Here is a 14,400-nt window from a genome sequence, read left to right as displayed (position 1 = left end):
ACTGACTACAGTGTAGAAACTGTACAGAACGACTTCAAAGTGCAAACAGCATATAAACAACATGCAGTTTGTCTAAAACTACCTGAAGAAGTGGTTGTTTCCCCAGAAGATTCGGTCGCCATGGTGCAGCTGCAGAGCGCTGGTTACTGGAGAACCATTAACACATGTCCTGTAACACAATATAAAAGGAGAGGCTTTCAGGCTTTAATGTTGATGTGTTGCTGCTCTAAAGAACTTTCACTCAGTTAGCTGCTCCACTCTCGGCCTGGAGGCTGGAACTCACCGAGCGTTACGGTATGGGGTGAGGATGACGGCAGCCTCTGCTGTAATGTCGATGACACAGTGCTCTGCCTGGATGCCCATCCCACACAGCTGAATGTCCTGAGAGTCTGCTGATCCAACCTTTGTGTGTTCCTGACACACAAGAGATATTACAAGATGTCATACAAGTCTTAAACCTGTAAAACCTAAAGCAGTTTTGTTCTCTTGTTTAATATAATTAGTAAAGGTTTGCCAACATAGAAAAACTAAATGGCACGTCTGTACACCATCAGTGAGATATCACTATTCAAATGTCTGAACCTGTGTGATAAGAACAGTGAGAGTCTATCAGATGTCAAATTAACTGTAGTGATACCATCTCTGTGTGAAGAAGGGGATTAATAAGACAAATTCAGCATGGAGCGGAGGTGTGTGCTCACCTTCAGGTAGTACACCAACAGTTCATTGAGTGCAGGATCAGCATTCAGGTTGACAAGAAAGCTCTTGTCATCTCCGACTTTAATCCCTGAAGATTGGAGGGAAATTCCAAGACTCTCCAACTGCTTCTGACGCTCCTACAAACACACAAAGGCAAACATCACTACTAAACGGTGTACGGTAATGTGCACATGAAAAACACAAAAAATGCATTGGATAACTCGATTTTCACACCTTATGTGTCTTACCTGTGCAATCTCCTCAGTTTTGCGGAGCTTCTCCTCCCAAGTGATGGTCATCTCTTGGATCAGCTTCTCAGACTCCTCCAGACGCTCCTTCAGCTCTGGAGCCTTTAAAGACTGGAGGGAGAAAAGCAGTAGATGAGAGGAAAGAAAAAGTGATTTTTAGATGCTGCTTTCAAAGACTGTGGCGATATCTCACCTCTGCCTGAGTCAGCTGTACTCGCAGTTTCTCTACTTCCTCTCTGAGCTCCCTGATGATGCGAGCGTTGGGGTCTTCGTTAACCACAGCGTGGTTGACGATGTTCTTAGCTCGGTCAGCGTATCGCAGCGTCGACAGCGTCTCCTCATAGTTGTCTGCAGCTGGACTCACAGTTGCAACCATCGCTGTGCGACTGTTGCCTCCCAGGCAGTCCTGCAGACAAAGTCAGAGGAGGAGGAATGATAAAATCTGCTGTATTCATCACTTTCCTCCGTCTCTGGACATGTGGGTTCATTTTGGATTTACCTTCAGCAGCCACGTCAGAACAGAGTCTCTGTAAGGGACGAACTTGGTCTTGTTCTTGGCAGTTCCCTGTTCAGCCAGTGCTGAGATCACCAGACCCAGTGTAGTCAGAGACCTGACAGACACACAGACAGACACTCAGGACGAGTGCTTTCCATTTTACACCATATACCTCTTCACGGCTTGGTGCCACGTGGTCGTTGATTCAGTGGGTTCATCTATATTTCTGTGCCTAGATAAGTTTTCAGGAATTTCAAGGCTGCAAGGTGTAAAGGTTTCTCTCATGTGACTAAGCCTAACAAAATTTCACTCACAAAAGGGTGATGCCTTGATAAAGACACAATTTTGGGTCTGTCTTTGTGAGTGTTTGACTACTTTTGCGTACTTGTTGATGTTGCTTCCCTCCTTCAGTCGTTCTCCTGCTGCTCCGGTCTTTGCTGCTCGCTCACTTCCAGCCAAGTCAACCAGACTCAACCGGCTCACCTTTTCCCCGCTTGTCTAGAGATGGACAGGTGAACAGAAAGAAAGTCAGATTCTCACTAACTGACGATTAAATATTGTTACTCAAACTTTGCTGTTTTCAGATTTGTTTGTTAAAAGTCAGCAGCTTTCTTTTCACCTTGCTGAAAACTTTGCCCAGACCTTTCCCTCTCTAATATTAAAAACAGAAAATTACACCAACAAGCTTAAAGACTGACATATGGCAAGTATGGCTCCCATTAAAAATGAATGAATAAAGGCAGCCATAAATCCCACTGTCATTGTAAAAAGTTCTGTTTGTTTTGAAGCCAACAGCTGGATGCTGTTTCACCGGAGGATGAACTCGTCACTGCTGTGGCCTTGCAGGCTGATGAAGATTTTCATTTATGTCGGCTGCTAAATGAAACCAGCTCGTCTTTGATTCTTACACTTTGCTGGTTCGACTGATTCAGGGTAACACCATCTGGCAAAAAGCACTGCAATGTCCTGCTCACTCTGAGGACACACATATATCCTGCAGCTCCTTCTCTGGATGTGCTGACATTCTTGAAAGAGGGCTTGTGAATTTACATGACGACCTTTCAACAGCTTTTTAGTCAGTATTACTTTGATTTGTAAGCAACAGAGATACAGACAAGCTTAGTGTTAGCACATTTAGGCTGGATGATTTGGTCCAGTCTCAGCAGATTTAACTGTGTGATTCCCAAGCTCTGTTACAGTTTACTTTCCCATCATTCAGTCTGCTGTTGACAGGCTCTCTCTCTCTTCCTAATTGCTACTGAGGATGTGGATATCACGTTCCAACTGTGCGAGGACGGAGCCGCTCCGGGCCGAGCGTGACGGGCCATTAGCTGACGAGGCCGAATGTAACACCTGATCTACACCTGCAGCCGAAGCAGAGTGCCAACAGATGAAATCCTGCTGTGTGTGGACATCAGGTCAGTCACAGAAGCTCTACAGCTACATCACTGCTGTTTTCTGCCAAGGTGAAAGGTCGACAGAGTGACAGCAACAGAGCTGAGTCCAAATTAATAAATGGAAATAAAGAGTGTGGTGAAAGTATCCACGTGAGTAACTGCACAGATAGCTAAAATGAATGTTTTTATACTCATTCACTGGTGGAATTACAGAAAAAATTAGAATGAATCTGTTTAAAATTTGAATTTTCCATCAATTCTTCAAGGAACAAACGAGCCAAAGGAGTTAAACCAGAAGTTAAAACTGGCTCGAGGCAAATATCCAAGAACAATGGCATTGGAAACAAACAAGAAAAACAACAACAGTCCTGTTTTGTTTTTTTACTTAACTGCCATTTGAACTGATTCTCTGGATGATTTCAAACACAGGTGAAAAAAACAGACTCTAGATTTCTATTTCTTTCAGTTTAAAGCATAACTACACTGACACAAATCAGAAAATACTGCAAAGTGAGATCATATTGTCATTGTTTTATGTTGGGATTAGAGCCTCAGGTAAGAAATGTGGTTGTTCATTCACACACTGACAGAATTAAGTTGCATTTTTCTCTGCCACTCTCTTTGTTCTTCTTTGCATTATTTCTCTCACTCTTAACGTAAACAGGAAGAAATGGGTACCTTGTTCTTCACTGTTCTATCTGTGTGTGACCAGCTCTGTAAACTCTGCTCCTAAAGTCGCAGACCTTCAGAAAGGATTACTTTCAGTTCTTAGCAGCTGAAATTATGAGTAATTCCTGGTTCCTCCACAGGTTAAGTTCCTGAGTTCCTCAGAAGCTCCCCAGTAGTCAAGCTGTCATACACACTTCTCTCTGTTGTGTATAGAAATTTATTATTTTCTCTAAAAAACCAAACACAGGGTTTCCATTGTAATGTAACAACAATGTCGTCTGTGGATATGAAAAGTTTTTATCTTCACATTTGAATAGACTCGGAAAGTTACACCATAAAAGGTGGTGAACGCATTAAGGCTGCAGATAAAGCAAATGCAAAACGTGTATCTTGAGAAGACTTGGTCCCGGCCATGAGACTGAGAGAGCGGTGATACACATCAGCCTCTGGCCGGCGCTGCCTTTAATCTCCCAGACTAAAGCAAATTATTAAAACAACAAGAGTATCTGAACCACGGAGCTGTGAAGACAGAGAGGAGAATCAAAGCTGCTGACAGGAGGAACTTAATGTAGTTCAACAACTACAGCTTAACAGAGTAAAGCCCCATCAATAAAGCAACTGTACTTTCTCTTATGAAGTCTGTGTGCTTGTCTGTTTATGGAGTTTACAGAGGCCTCATAATAGAGATGGTTTAACAGTGAACAGCAGAAATATAGGAGTGAGTTGCTGTGGCATCATGTTGCTCAATAAGGGATTCTGTATCCAGGAGAGGAGATACCCGAGTCCGTAACCTGATCAGCAGGAAGGACATGCATCATGTCAGCATCAGAAAGTCAGGGTATCAACACTCCTGCACATAGGGTCAACAGTGAAGTTAAATATGAATAAATACAGCTTCTAAACCTCAGCCTGTGTGGAGCGAGTCAAGGAGCACAGTATAAAACTACTGAGGGAGCCAAAGTGCAAACTGTGTGAGCTTACAGTGAAATGTCTGAGCAGGACACATTACTGAAAGGAAATCCTGTGATGAGCCACCGAGTTTCAGAATGAGTCGACTACACTGAGTGATTCTAACACCTGCATCATAAGAACGGTCCCTTTATCACAGTCGCTCGGACCACAACACCGGCTGAGTCATCGCAGCTCACAGTGGAGCTCCAACACTCTGATCAGTCAGGATCACATTTATCATCATCATCAGTGAGCCTCGGAGGAGCCACAGTGAAGGGAACGCTAACATGCATGTGAAATACTGAATATTCAGCGAGTCAGACTTTCTGCGACCATCAACATGACAAACCTTTTACTCCGTCATCACACACCAAACAAACAATGTTCAATGAATGTGTTAGTTAATTAAATGTACACTTCTGTTCTGTGGGAATGAACTGTGAGATGCTGCAATTAGAGCCACTAAATATCAATCTGGTTTCAAAGATCGTTGAGCTGTTTGATCAAAATAGCAGCACGCAATTATTTTTCTGTTTATCATTTGTTAGCCTCAGGTAATGTTTTATTTATTTATTTTTTTTACAAATTAAGAAATGTGGTTGTTCATACACACACTGACAGAATTTAGCAAACACTTGGGCTTGCATATGGTAATTAATTATTTATTAATTTTTCATCTGTCTATCAACTATTTGTTCAAAAAGGTATTTCACATGCTGTGCTTGTGATGCTTTTCTTCCTCTGCGTGTTGAAAACACCATCAAGCAACAACAAGTTGAATACAAAAATCATAATCAATACTAAACAACCAGATATCACATTGAAGAACTATTAAAACACTGGAGGAAAAAAGATGATGTCTATTCCTCCTGGGGGTTTGAACTGATGAAAAATAAATTTCCCTTTGAGAATCCAGACACTTAAATGGATTATCAGCCCTTTTAAGGAGACAAATAAAAAGCTCAATAAAGAACTGACTCATGTAGTTACAGAACGTGCCAGCTGAGTCACTGACTGACTGACTGACCGACCTCTGGGTGTGTCGACAAAACACAGCAGCCCCTATCAGCTGACTAACTCAGTCATCCATGTGAATTATTAACCCGTTTCTGCAGCAGAAGGTTTGTCTGGAAACAGGAGCAGTGAAAGCGAAGTGGGCCAGTGAGGCTGGACAATTAGCTGGTTGGGTTTTTTCTTGGAGGGCCTGGTCAGACAGCTGAGCTGACATCACCAAATGGCAGCGGCGGCAGCTGATCAAAAACTTGCCATTCACTGTTTGCTCAGTCAAAGTCCATAAAATGACCCACACAGATGGATTCTGGGACAACAGAAGGATGGGCAGGGTTTAATTCCGATGATGCACATGCTGGGATGGATGTTTTGGCAGAGTGGAGGTGGATGTTAGGATGTGGGCCAGAAAGGCGGGACTTCTGCTACATGAACACATTACGTGTGTACATTGCACATATTATACATGTCTTAAACCCAGTTGTGGCCGATGTGGCACTTCTATGGCTTCGTCCGATCTATGTTCATCAATCAAATGTAAATCTTTTTATAATATCAGTTTCTGATGGTCATGGAGCTTTGTTCCATCCTTTTAAACCACCACAATCGTCACAACACCAACTGTTGACAGTAACAAGCCACAGACCCAGTGATTGTCCCAGGCCCGCCCCCTTTAGCTCAACAACGCCTCTTCCCCAGTGGAGGCGGTAAAGGAAGCAAACTAATTATCCTGTGGACCTTAAAAGTTAGAGATAATTAACGGTTAAATTAAATCCACACACATCCTGAGCAATCCAGAGCTCCTCCTCAAACAGACTCAATCACATCATCAGCTCTGATTTTGTGTTTCTGCATAAAGCTGACAATCTTAATAAGTTTAGCCTTATCCTAAATAAAAGCAGGATGTGCCAGTCAAGTGTTGGACCCCATCATGTGTTTGTGACAAGTTGTGTAGTTGTATCTTACCCCAGACTGTAAATCCTTCAGAGTGTGTGTGAGGATGATGTTGAAAACAGCATGTGACCGACTGCTCTCCTCGTTCATGTTGGTAGCAGCGACAGTCCGAGACTTATTTCCCTCTGACATTAGAGACTCGATGTCCTGTCACAAAGTAAATCACAATCAATCTATGCATGAGCAATAATCTCTTCCCAGAATTTCCTTTTTCAGGCTACCTTCATTACACGGATGATTTGGTTTTATTTATTCTATTCTTAATCGATCTGGTGGGTGTCTCTCTCTGTCTTAGAAAGGCTGATCTAACGCTGCTGTCATGTAACACTACTACAAATCCTCAAAGTTTAAAAATGGGATTTAGAGAGGGAATTCAAGACATGTGATCAGTCTGAATGTAATGTGTGATCAGTGTTCAGTGGATGTGTGCAGGATTTCAGGCATTTCAATAAAACATATTTAAAATAACGTTTTCAGATAAAGACTTTTACCTTGTAGCTGGCCACAGCTAATCGAGACAGGCCATCCACGTAGGGGCCCAACACTTTATGCTCCCTCACCCTCAGAGTTTGTCTTCCGCTGGACAGAAAATAAAAACAGCTTTGTAACCAGAAAAACAACATCGTCACTCTTACTAAATTAGCAGGAGGGAAAACATAGACTCAGCAACTTGTATGGGCCACAACAGCTTACTCCGGGTCATCCCGGCTTTGTTAGCAATTTAGTTTCTGACTCCGATTCAAACTCTCCACAGGCCAGAGAACTTCATCATTCTCGGCTCCACAGTAAAGTCCATATGGCTGTCAGATGGTCCTCTCCTCTTTGGCCCGTTTTACTGAGGTTAAAGGTCGTGTAGTGAGAGAGGGTCAAAGGTTACGCAGTCTGGGGCAGCAGACGCAGGCCTCTGGGGCTGATTTACTGCTGACCTGCTGGACGTGAACTGGTCTCCACCAGAGGGATAATCCTTTTATCCACTGACCACAGCAGCTGCTGAGACCAGAATCCACCTCTGACTTTCTCTTTTCTACCAGCTAGCTCCAAGTTTAGAACCAAAAATTACTCCAGATTGGTTTATGTAACAGACCACATACAGACAGCAAATATTTGAGGTCAGCGTCCCTTTTTCATCCCTTTGGGCAGTGATACCAATGTTGAACAGATTCATCTTGGTAAAAGGAATTTAGAGTGAAAGGCCCTCCCTCTGTTAGTGAGCCCAGTGGGAGATTAAGTGAGGTCATACCCTTTGGGATCAAGCAGATCTCGGACCTTCTCGTTGTAGATCTCCATGTAGGACACCTCAACAGTAAAGCTCTCCTCCTCCCGCTGCTCCTTCTGGGTTCGATCAAACAAAGCACTGCACAGACGGGGGATCAGACCTGGCTGGTCCCCTGAACCCATCATTGTGTACGACTTTCCTGAACCTGAAAACAACACAGACACACAGAGATGTGCACTGAAAATTGATGCATTGGTGGCACTCAACATTTCCTGTGAATTTAGTGCGAAGGGATTCAATTATAAGAGAATTTGCTGCTCCCTCTGAGTCGACTTCTTATAATGAACAACTCATCCAGACTTTTGTGAGGACACATTTCATTTATCGGCCCAAACATGTTGACATGGAATATTACATCATCACTATCAGAGTAGAAGAAACTTCTACTGCATCTGGGCCTTAGTATTTGTTCACACTGAAGAGAGAAGCTTTCCAAGCTTCCTGCCACAACACATCCACATCGGCACTCCTTTTAATCAGCACACAAAATGCTTAGAGACACTTTGCTATTAAAAGTACAGAGAAATTGTGCTTCTGTAATAGTGTATGAAATACAGTTTCCACAGAATATTATAGTGTTGTGGAATAACATCATTGGTTTAAAGGGACTGGTCAAACAGAGACAGCTGAATTGGCCACCACAGAACAGTGAGGGGCATCGTGGTAATTTACCAGTTTGTCCATAGGCAAAGATACAGGCATTATAGCCCTGAAAGGCATTGTTGAGAAGACTTTCCCCAAGGCACTGGAACACCACTTCCTGACCTGCAGACAAAACACGTGCACAGACAGACAAGAGCTCATAATTGTGCATACTTTCTTCACCTAACGTTTACAACGACTGAAGTGTAGCTGGAAACGAGTTTGTTTTTTTAAAAACTGGATTTTCATGAATAAACTGACCTGCAAATTTCTCCTTTTCCGTCTCATCCATGGACCAGAAACAGTAATCATAGGCAAAGACCTGTGAAGAACGTGGACAAACAGGACAAATAAAATGAGTGGAGAGACACAGAAAACAACGTCTGTGGCTAATATTAAATAGGAGTCTGGATCATATTAACCAGCACTCAACACAGAAAAAACGATATTTACCACTAACTAACGAACGATTCAATTACATTTCAATGGAGAAATCTTGTTTAGTTAACTTTCACAGTCAGCACAGTGTTCTTTACATGTCATGAGGCCGGGTTTGCACTATTTACAGCAACAGAAGACGAGCTTGTTGTCAAATATACAGTAAATTAGAGAAGGGGAGAAAAAACAACAACACACAGCAACCAGAGCGACAATTCTTCCTGGAGGATATAAAACAAGACTCTTCCAGGAAAATTGTTTTAGAAATCATCACTCTGTACGGGTGCAGAGAGCTCACACACAGCAGCCTCTTTGTTCAACACGGATGAATAACAATCATGGCATTAGCTCCAAAGTCTGTGTGTGCGTGCCTTTACCTTGGACTGACTCCTGATGATATTGGGAGGGTCAAGGTCCAGAGGAACATGTGGAAAGAGAGATAAATGACATTTAGGGCATATATTAGAGCGAAGGCAGTGTGTTAGAGTCAACAGGCTCTGAATGTTGGCTCATGTTGTTCCACTTAGACAGCAGGAATCATCCATGTAGCCGTCTGTCTGGCATTTTAGCCACGTGGAGATAAACAGTCTCCAGCTTTCTCCGTTTCCATGCGTACATTACTGAATATCATCCATGTCCATCTAAGTATAGCTTGTTTACTTCTTGTTTGTCACAAATCAAGACCATCTTCTCCTGGGAATTGCTAAGAATGGATGCCTGTGGATGTCAGGGTAGGCATTCACATATCTCTGGGACTTATTCTGAATTGTTGTGGCACTGTGTGTGTGGGGGGGGTGATGGAGGGGGCTCAGCTCTGAAGCTGGCAGAGGGCTCTGCTAGTTAGTGGTGGAATCAGATGGTGCTGCTGAGGAGTTACTGGGTCACAAACAAAAATTAAAATTGCATGGCGGTGGGTGCCCCCAGTAACCATACAGTCTTTGGGAGGAAAGCTTAGAAAATGCTATCACGCTACACACATGAAGCCACAGGCAACCATGTCCACATTATGAGCATTTAGCCAGCAGCCATGTCCTTTAAAACAGATCTCCTCAGCATACAGAAAGTCACTCCACCCTGATATTTCTGCATACCAAGAAATGTCACAGCAGACCAGAACCAGGCCATTAAATTAAATGAGCTATATATGATGATAGCAAATGGTGTTTTCTTTGTGTGAAAAAAATGTCACCAGCAGTTTCTCTCACAGCAGCTACCTGGAAATTTCAATCTTGTCACATCATCAGATATTCAATTCTGATCTGTAAAAGATGGAACTGCACGGAGCCTGACATTGGATGTAACACAGATCAGATATCAAAGGGTAGAAATCATCTCAGCTGCGGTGTGGAGCACTTAAAGCGCAGACTGGACCCCTGAACAAATATTAACTATCATTAATTCATTTTAAGAGCAAAACTACTGACAGCCAGTGATTTCTGATGATTGTGAAACAACAACCGTCTTCAGGGTTTTAAAATTTGTGACACGCTTTAATCATACAGGCTCACTGCAATACGACACTGTTGGGCCGGGCGCTCCCTGAGGGAGCAGAATCCCTAACACAGGCAGCGTTCAGCCTCTTATTAAACAGACATCCTGATATATTGCTATGAAGAAGACTCCTCAGAATAGAGAGGATGAATAAAGGCACTACATTCCTGCCATGAAAAGGCTGTAAAAGGAGCTTGTGTCTTGTTCTTCACATAAAACCTGTAGGGCTCTAATGAATTTTATTACAAACTTGAACATAAATCACTTCTGTCAGATTTTCTATAGAAAGAAAAAAAAAATCTCTTTCTTCTCTTCTTCACTACCAGAAGCTACTTGTCATCTTCCTCCACCACCTACGGATTTCTTGCTCCACCCACAGAGAGGGTTAGTTTTAGCTGTGAGATGAAGGCTCAGTGACTCAGACAAACTGACTATCCAATTTCTAATTACTGTTGCCTCTCAAATACGTGGCCTGACATCATACCCAACTTTGACCTTCGGCACTGAGCTACATTGATAAAATGCCCAAAGCTGATCGAAGTACAGGAACACACACCTGTTTCCTTTTACCCATGCACATTCTTTATAAACCGCCAAAGCTGCAGCTTTTGTGCAAACCAGCTGGTGTCCAATCAAATCTGTAACACTTTATATTTCACTGATGTTCCACTGCTGACGTGCTGCATTCAGCAGAGCTAATACACACAAAATGATCCTAACTGATTCCTGTAGCTGTTCAACCCCGGGTACAATGAAAGACCTCCTCCACAAAAACCTGACATTTCTCCATAGCACAGCTTTTAAGTCCACAACACCTGCAGAAAGTTCTGAATGTGTTTGGGAAGAATGTCTAAAGAGGAGAATGACCTGTGTTAAAATCGTCTAGCTGAAACCACTGCCACATGTGTCTATTTACGGGCTCTCTGATAATAAAGAGTGATTTGTAGATATTTTGATTCCTGAGTTCTCATCTAGGGCCTTGAGAGTATCTTCCGTGGCTGCGAGTCAAATCTCCAAACACTTTGGGGGTGAAATCAGCATGGCAGGTTTTGACGTACGCAGTGATGACAGCTGTCATGGTTGCTTCAAAGGCTGCAGGCGAGAAGGGTCACCATGCCTTGTGGTAAAACGCCCATTAATGAAGCTATGAGCCTCCCTGACCAATGGGAAGAGAGTGTTAGGCGGTCAGGAGAGCCGTGAACCCGCCTCCCTTGGTCCATGCAACCTTCTATTTGTCCCTCCTCCCTTCGGCCTGCTCCTCCGCTCCGATCACCGTCATTTAAAAAATAACTTAATGCATGGCTGCTTCACCCCCTCCTTTGTCTTTCCCTACTGTTCTTGCATTCTTTTTCCCCTCTGTAGGACTGCACCATTCATGGCTGTGTGGGGGGGTGAGGCATGGAGGATAGAAAGAGGCTGAAGGTAGCCGGGGGGGTTCGGGAGGGAAGAGGCAGGGCCTGAGACTGGAATGTTAAACTGAAACATACTGATGGCACAGGACAACAGGACATGTAGCAGGCTAATGCTTGAATTCAGCAAACACTGACTGGCATGTCAAATGACAATATGTCTTCATGTAGAGTGAGAATGACAGATGCAGAGCAGATGAATTATGCATATCCTCTGACAAACTGCAGGTTACCATCTGCATGAAGTGCACAATACATATATATATTTATCACTCTGAAAGCATATTATAATTTTACAAATGCAGTGAAAATCCAAGAACCAGGAAAAGGAAAATGTGAAATGTGAAATTGTTTTTTTTTTAACCTACATGCCCAGAAATCAGAAAGTGTTGGTGCCTTTTTGAGACAATGCTCCTTTCTTCTAAAGTGCTGAAGTTAAAAGCTCTTTTTTCTTGCATACCTGCACGCCTTTGTTTTGACAGAACAAAACAAAGAGCTGAATTGTTGCCTTCTCTTCAAAGGTCAGCATGAAGAAGATTATTGGTAAAAACTGACACTTGTAAAGAAAATAACGCCATCCTACTCTATGTCTTTCTGATAGTTGTGCATTGCAAACAATAACCGTGAAATGTAAATGGTGGAAACACGATAGTATGCCGACACATCTGCGTCTGCAAGAAGGGCTTAAATTCCAGGAATACCACGAGTTCAACACTGTAAGCACGAGTGCAACTGCTTCCCAACTGAGCAGCACCTCTGTAACTACATATCCTGTCATAACAACATCAGGCTAACTTAGCTGGTTTCTTTGACTAATAAAACCCAAATGGAAACAAATGCTCTCTCATTTCACCAATTTTAGATGATGATAGAATAAAGAACCTCCATACCAAGTTCTTTGTGTATCTCTGTATACATGCTTCTAGGAGGTTGATGATCATTAGAAATTGCTGTGTTATAATCAAACTGATGAACCAATGATACCATCCCACCCAGTTATGAATGCTGATTTAGTTCCAACATGGAAAGAGCTGAACCTTGACGTTGGGAGAGTTTCAATACCATTAATTATTGGTCACATCTGTCAGATCAAGATCACAGGGCAAAGTGAAACAGGATACAAAGCAATTCAGTAACAGGATGACATATTTCATTTCCACATTCACTCCATTATCCAAAACAATTAAGATGAAAAATTGCATATTTATTTGAAATCTCTAAAAATTTGTGTGAAAAAAAACATACAGCATATCTGTGGATTATTTTGATAATGCTAAGCAACTGGCAAATGGAGCATGCCAGAAGCATTAGCATGACTTTTGGCCATTAAGCCCTGTGGACCAGACTGAAAGCCTGTCGAACACAGACCAGTTTTTCAATACATGTCATGCACATTAACTGGACCTCTGGATGAATGTGCTTTCTCGTGCTCACCTTCAAGCTCTTTAGAGAAATGTTACTGAAAACACGAACGGCTTAATGTTTACCCTGAACTCATGAACTGATTCACACACAGGAAGATAAATTCTCTGAGAAGTTAAATGTCATTTCTGACTGTGACTGTGAGTAACAGGCACCACATGAGTCTACCACCACGGAAAAGCCTGATGATGACCAGGAACAGGTGAATTTACTGTCTCCGCTTCGCTCTTCTCAGCCTCTGACTGCTCAGGCTTAATGTTTACACTGGTTTATGATCAGGGATCATTTCCACGCCTTTACCTTTGTATCTTCTCACTCCCACGGTAATGTATTTATGGCCACGAACTCACCACCTTTACCATTAATATTTTGCATACATACATACAAATTTTATAAACTTTTTATTAAAGCACCACTTGAATATAACACTGTCAACTCAAAAAATTCTGATGGCAACAACTTCAATAATCCGTAACCCTGTTACTATGAGAATGGACAGTAAGGAACTCCCACATCACATAGTTGGTTCAGACTTGGTTCTGAACAACAATCAATAATATGCAACATTTTTATATGATATGATGTTTACCTTGCTTGTGAGTAAAAGCTTCATGTCACTGATTTGCTTCCTGATGGCTCCATTGTACCTTGCCATATAACACATAAAACCTTGCCTGGCTGTTCAGCTGCAGCATCACTCACACGCTGAGATAACTTTAGATTTCACCTAGGATAAAATAAATATTAGCAAGCACAATCACACACACACACACACACACCTGTGGGCTTCAGACCCCCTTTGTGCATCGTGTTGAAAAACCAAACAGTTTGTGTTGTGCCTCACTGAAATCTGACAAGAGACAGATCGTTGTCAGTCTGTCAACATCCATAATCACCAGACCAAAGCAAACAGCCTCAGGTCATCATGCAAACTGTAGAGTCAGAACGCACGGCTGAAGGAAGGTTAGCACAACACAACGCCCTCAGCCTGCAGCTCCAACTGAAGGTCAGGACATCCCTGGAGGTCACACCATCATTCAGACAGGGCAGGTGTTAAATCAGATAACATACCAAATTAAATGTTTAGCAAGACAATTCAAGACAGCAAAGAGAACTGTAAACTCTGGCAGTCAGAGCTACAACAACACTGGATTAATGTTTCCTCAGTGGGTCGCTGTAAGTAGTTGTTAAAGAAATCAAAATAATTCCAACTTTAAAAAGCAAGATTAATGCCTCACTGCAGTGAGTCATTGGGGGTGGCAGGGTAAGAACTTCAATCTGCTCTGCCCAGTGAACACTG

At 42.5% G+C, this 14,400-nt stretch overlaps 1 protein-coding gene across 5 annotated transcripts in view; it reads right to left on the bottom strand.

Annotated features, from left to right (window-relative positions):
* kif13ba (kinesin family member 13Ba) overlaps window positions 1-14,400 on the bottom strand; it is a 34,008-nt gene that overhangs the window by 10,299 nt on the left and 9,309 nt on the right. For all 5 annotated transcript variants that reach the window (XM_029499103.1, XM_029499101.1, XM_029499104.1 and 2 more), the window contains 13 exons: window positions 9,156-9,168; window positions 8,602-8,662; window positions 8,371-8,463; window positions 7,663-7,843; window positions 6,914-7,001; window positions 6,435-6,569; window positions 1,829-1,941; window positions 1,447-1,558; window positions 1,141-1,353; window positions 948-1,058; window positions 702-836; window positions 284-414; window positions 83-169 (listed from right to left, as the gene is read on the bottom strand). In XM_029499103.1, coding sequence (XP_029354963.1) covers window positions 83-169; window positions 284-414; window positions 702-836; window positions 948-1,058; window positions 1,141-1,353; window positions 1,447-1,558; window positions 1,829-1,941; window positions 6,435-6,569; window positions 6,914-7,001; window positions 7,663-7,843; window positions 8,371-8,463; window positions 8,602-8,662; window positions 9,156-9,168 — 1,473 coding nt within the window. The remainder of the gene's footprint in view (window positions 1-82; window positions 170-283; window positions 415-701; window positions 837-947; window positions 1,059-1,140; window positions 1,354-1,446; window positions 1,559-1,828; window positions 1,942-6,434; window positions 6,570-6,913; window positions 7,002-7,662; window positions 7,844-8,370; window positions 8,464-8,601; window positions 8,663-9,155; window positions 9,169-14,400) is intronic.

The sequence above is a fragment of the Echeneis naucrates genome, chromosome 3, assembly GCF_900963305.1.
Source record: "Echeneis naucrates chromosome 3, fEcheNa1.1, whole genome shotgun sequence".
NCBI classification, from domain to species: domain Eukaryota; kingdom Metazoa; phylum Chordata; class Actinopteri; order Carangiformes; family Echeneidae; genus Echeneis; species Echeneis naucrates.
Note: the sequence above shows the minus strand (reverse complement) of the source record. Positions and strands in the feature narration are given on the sequence as shown.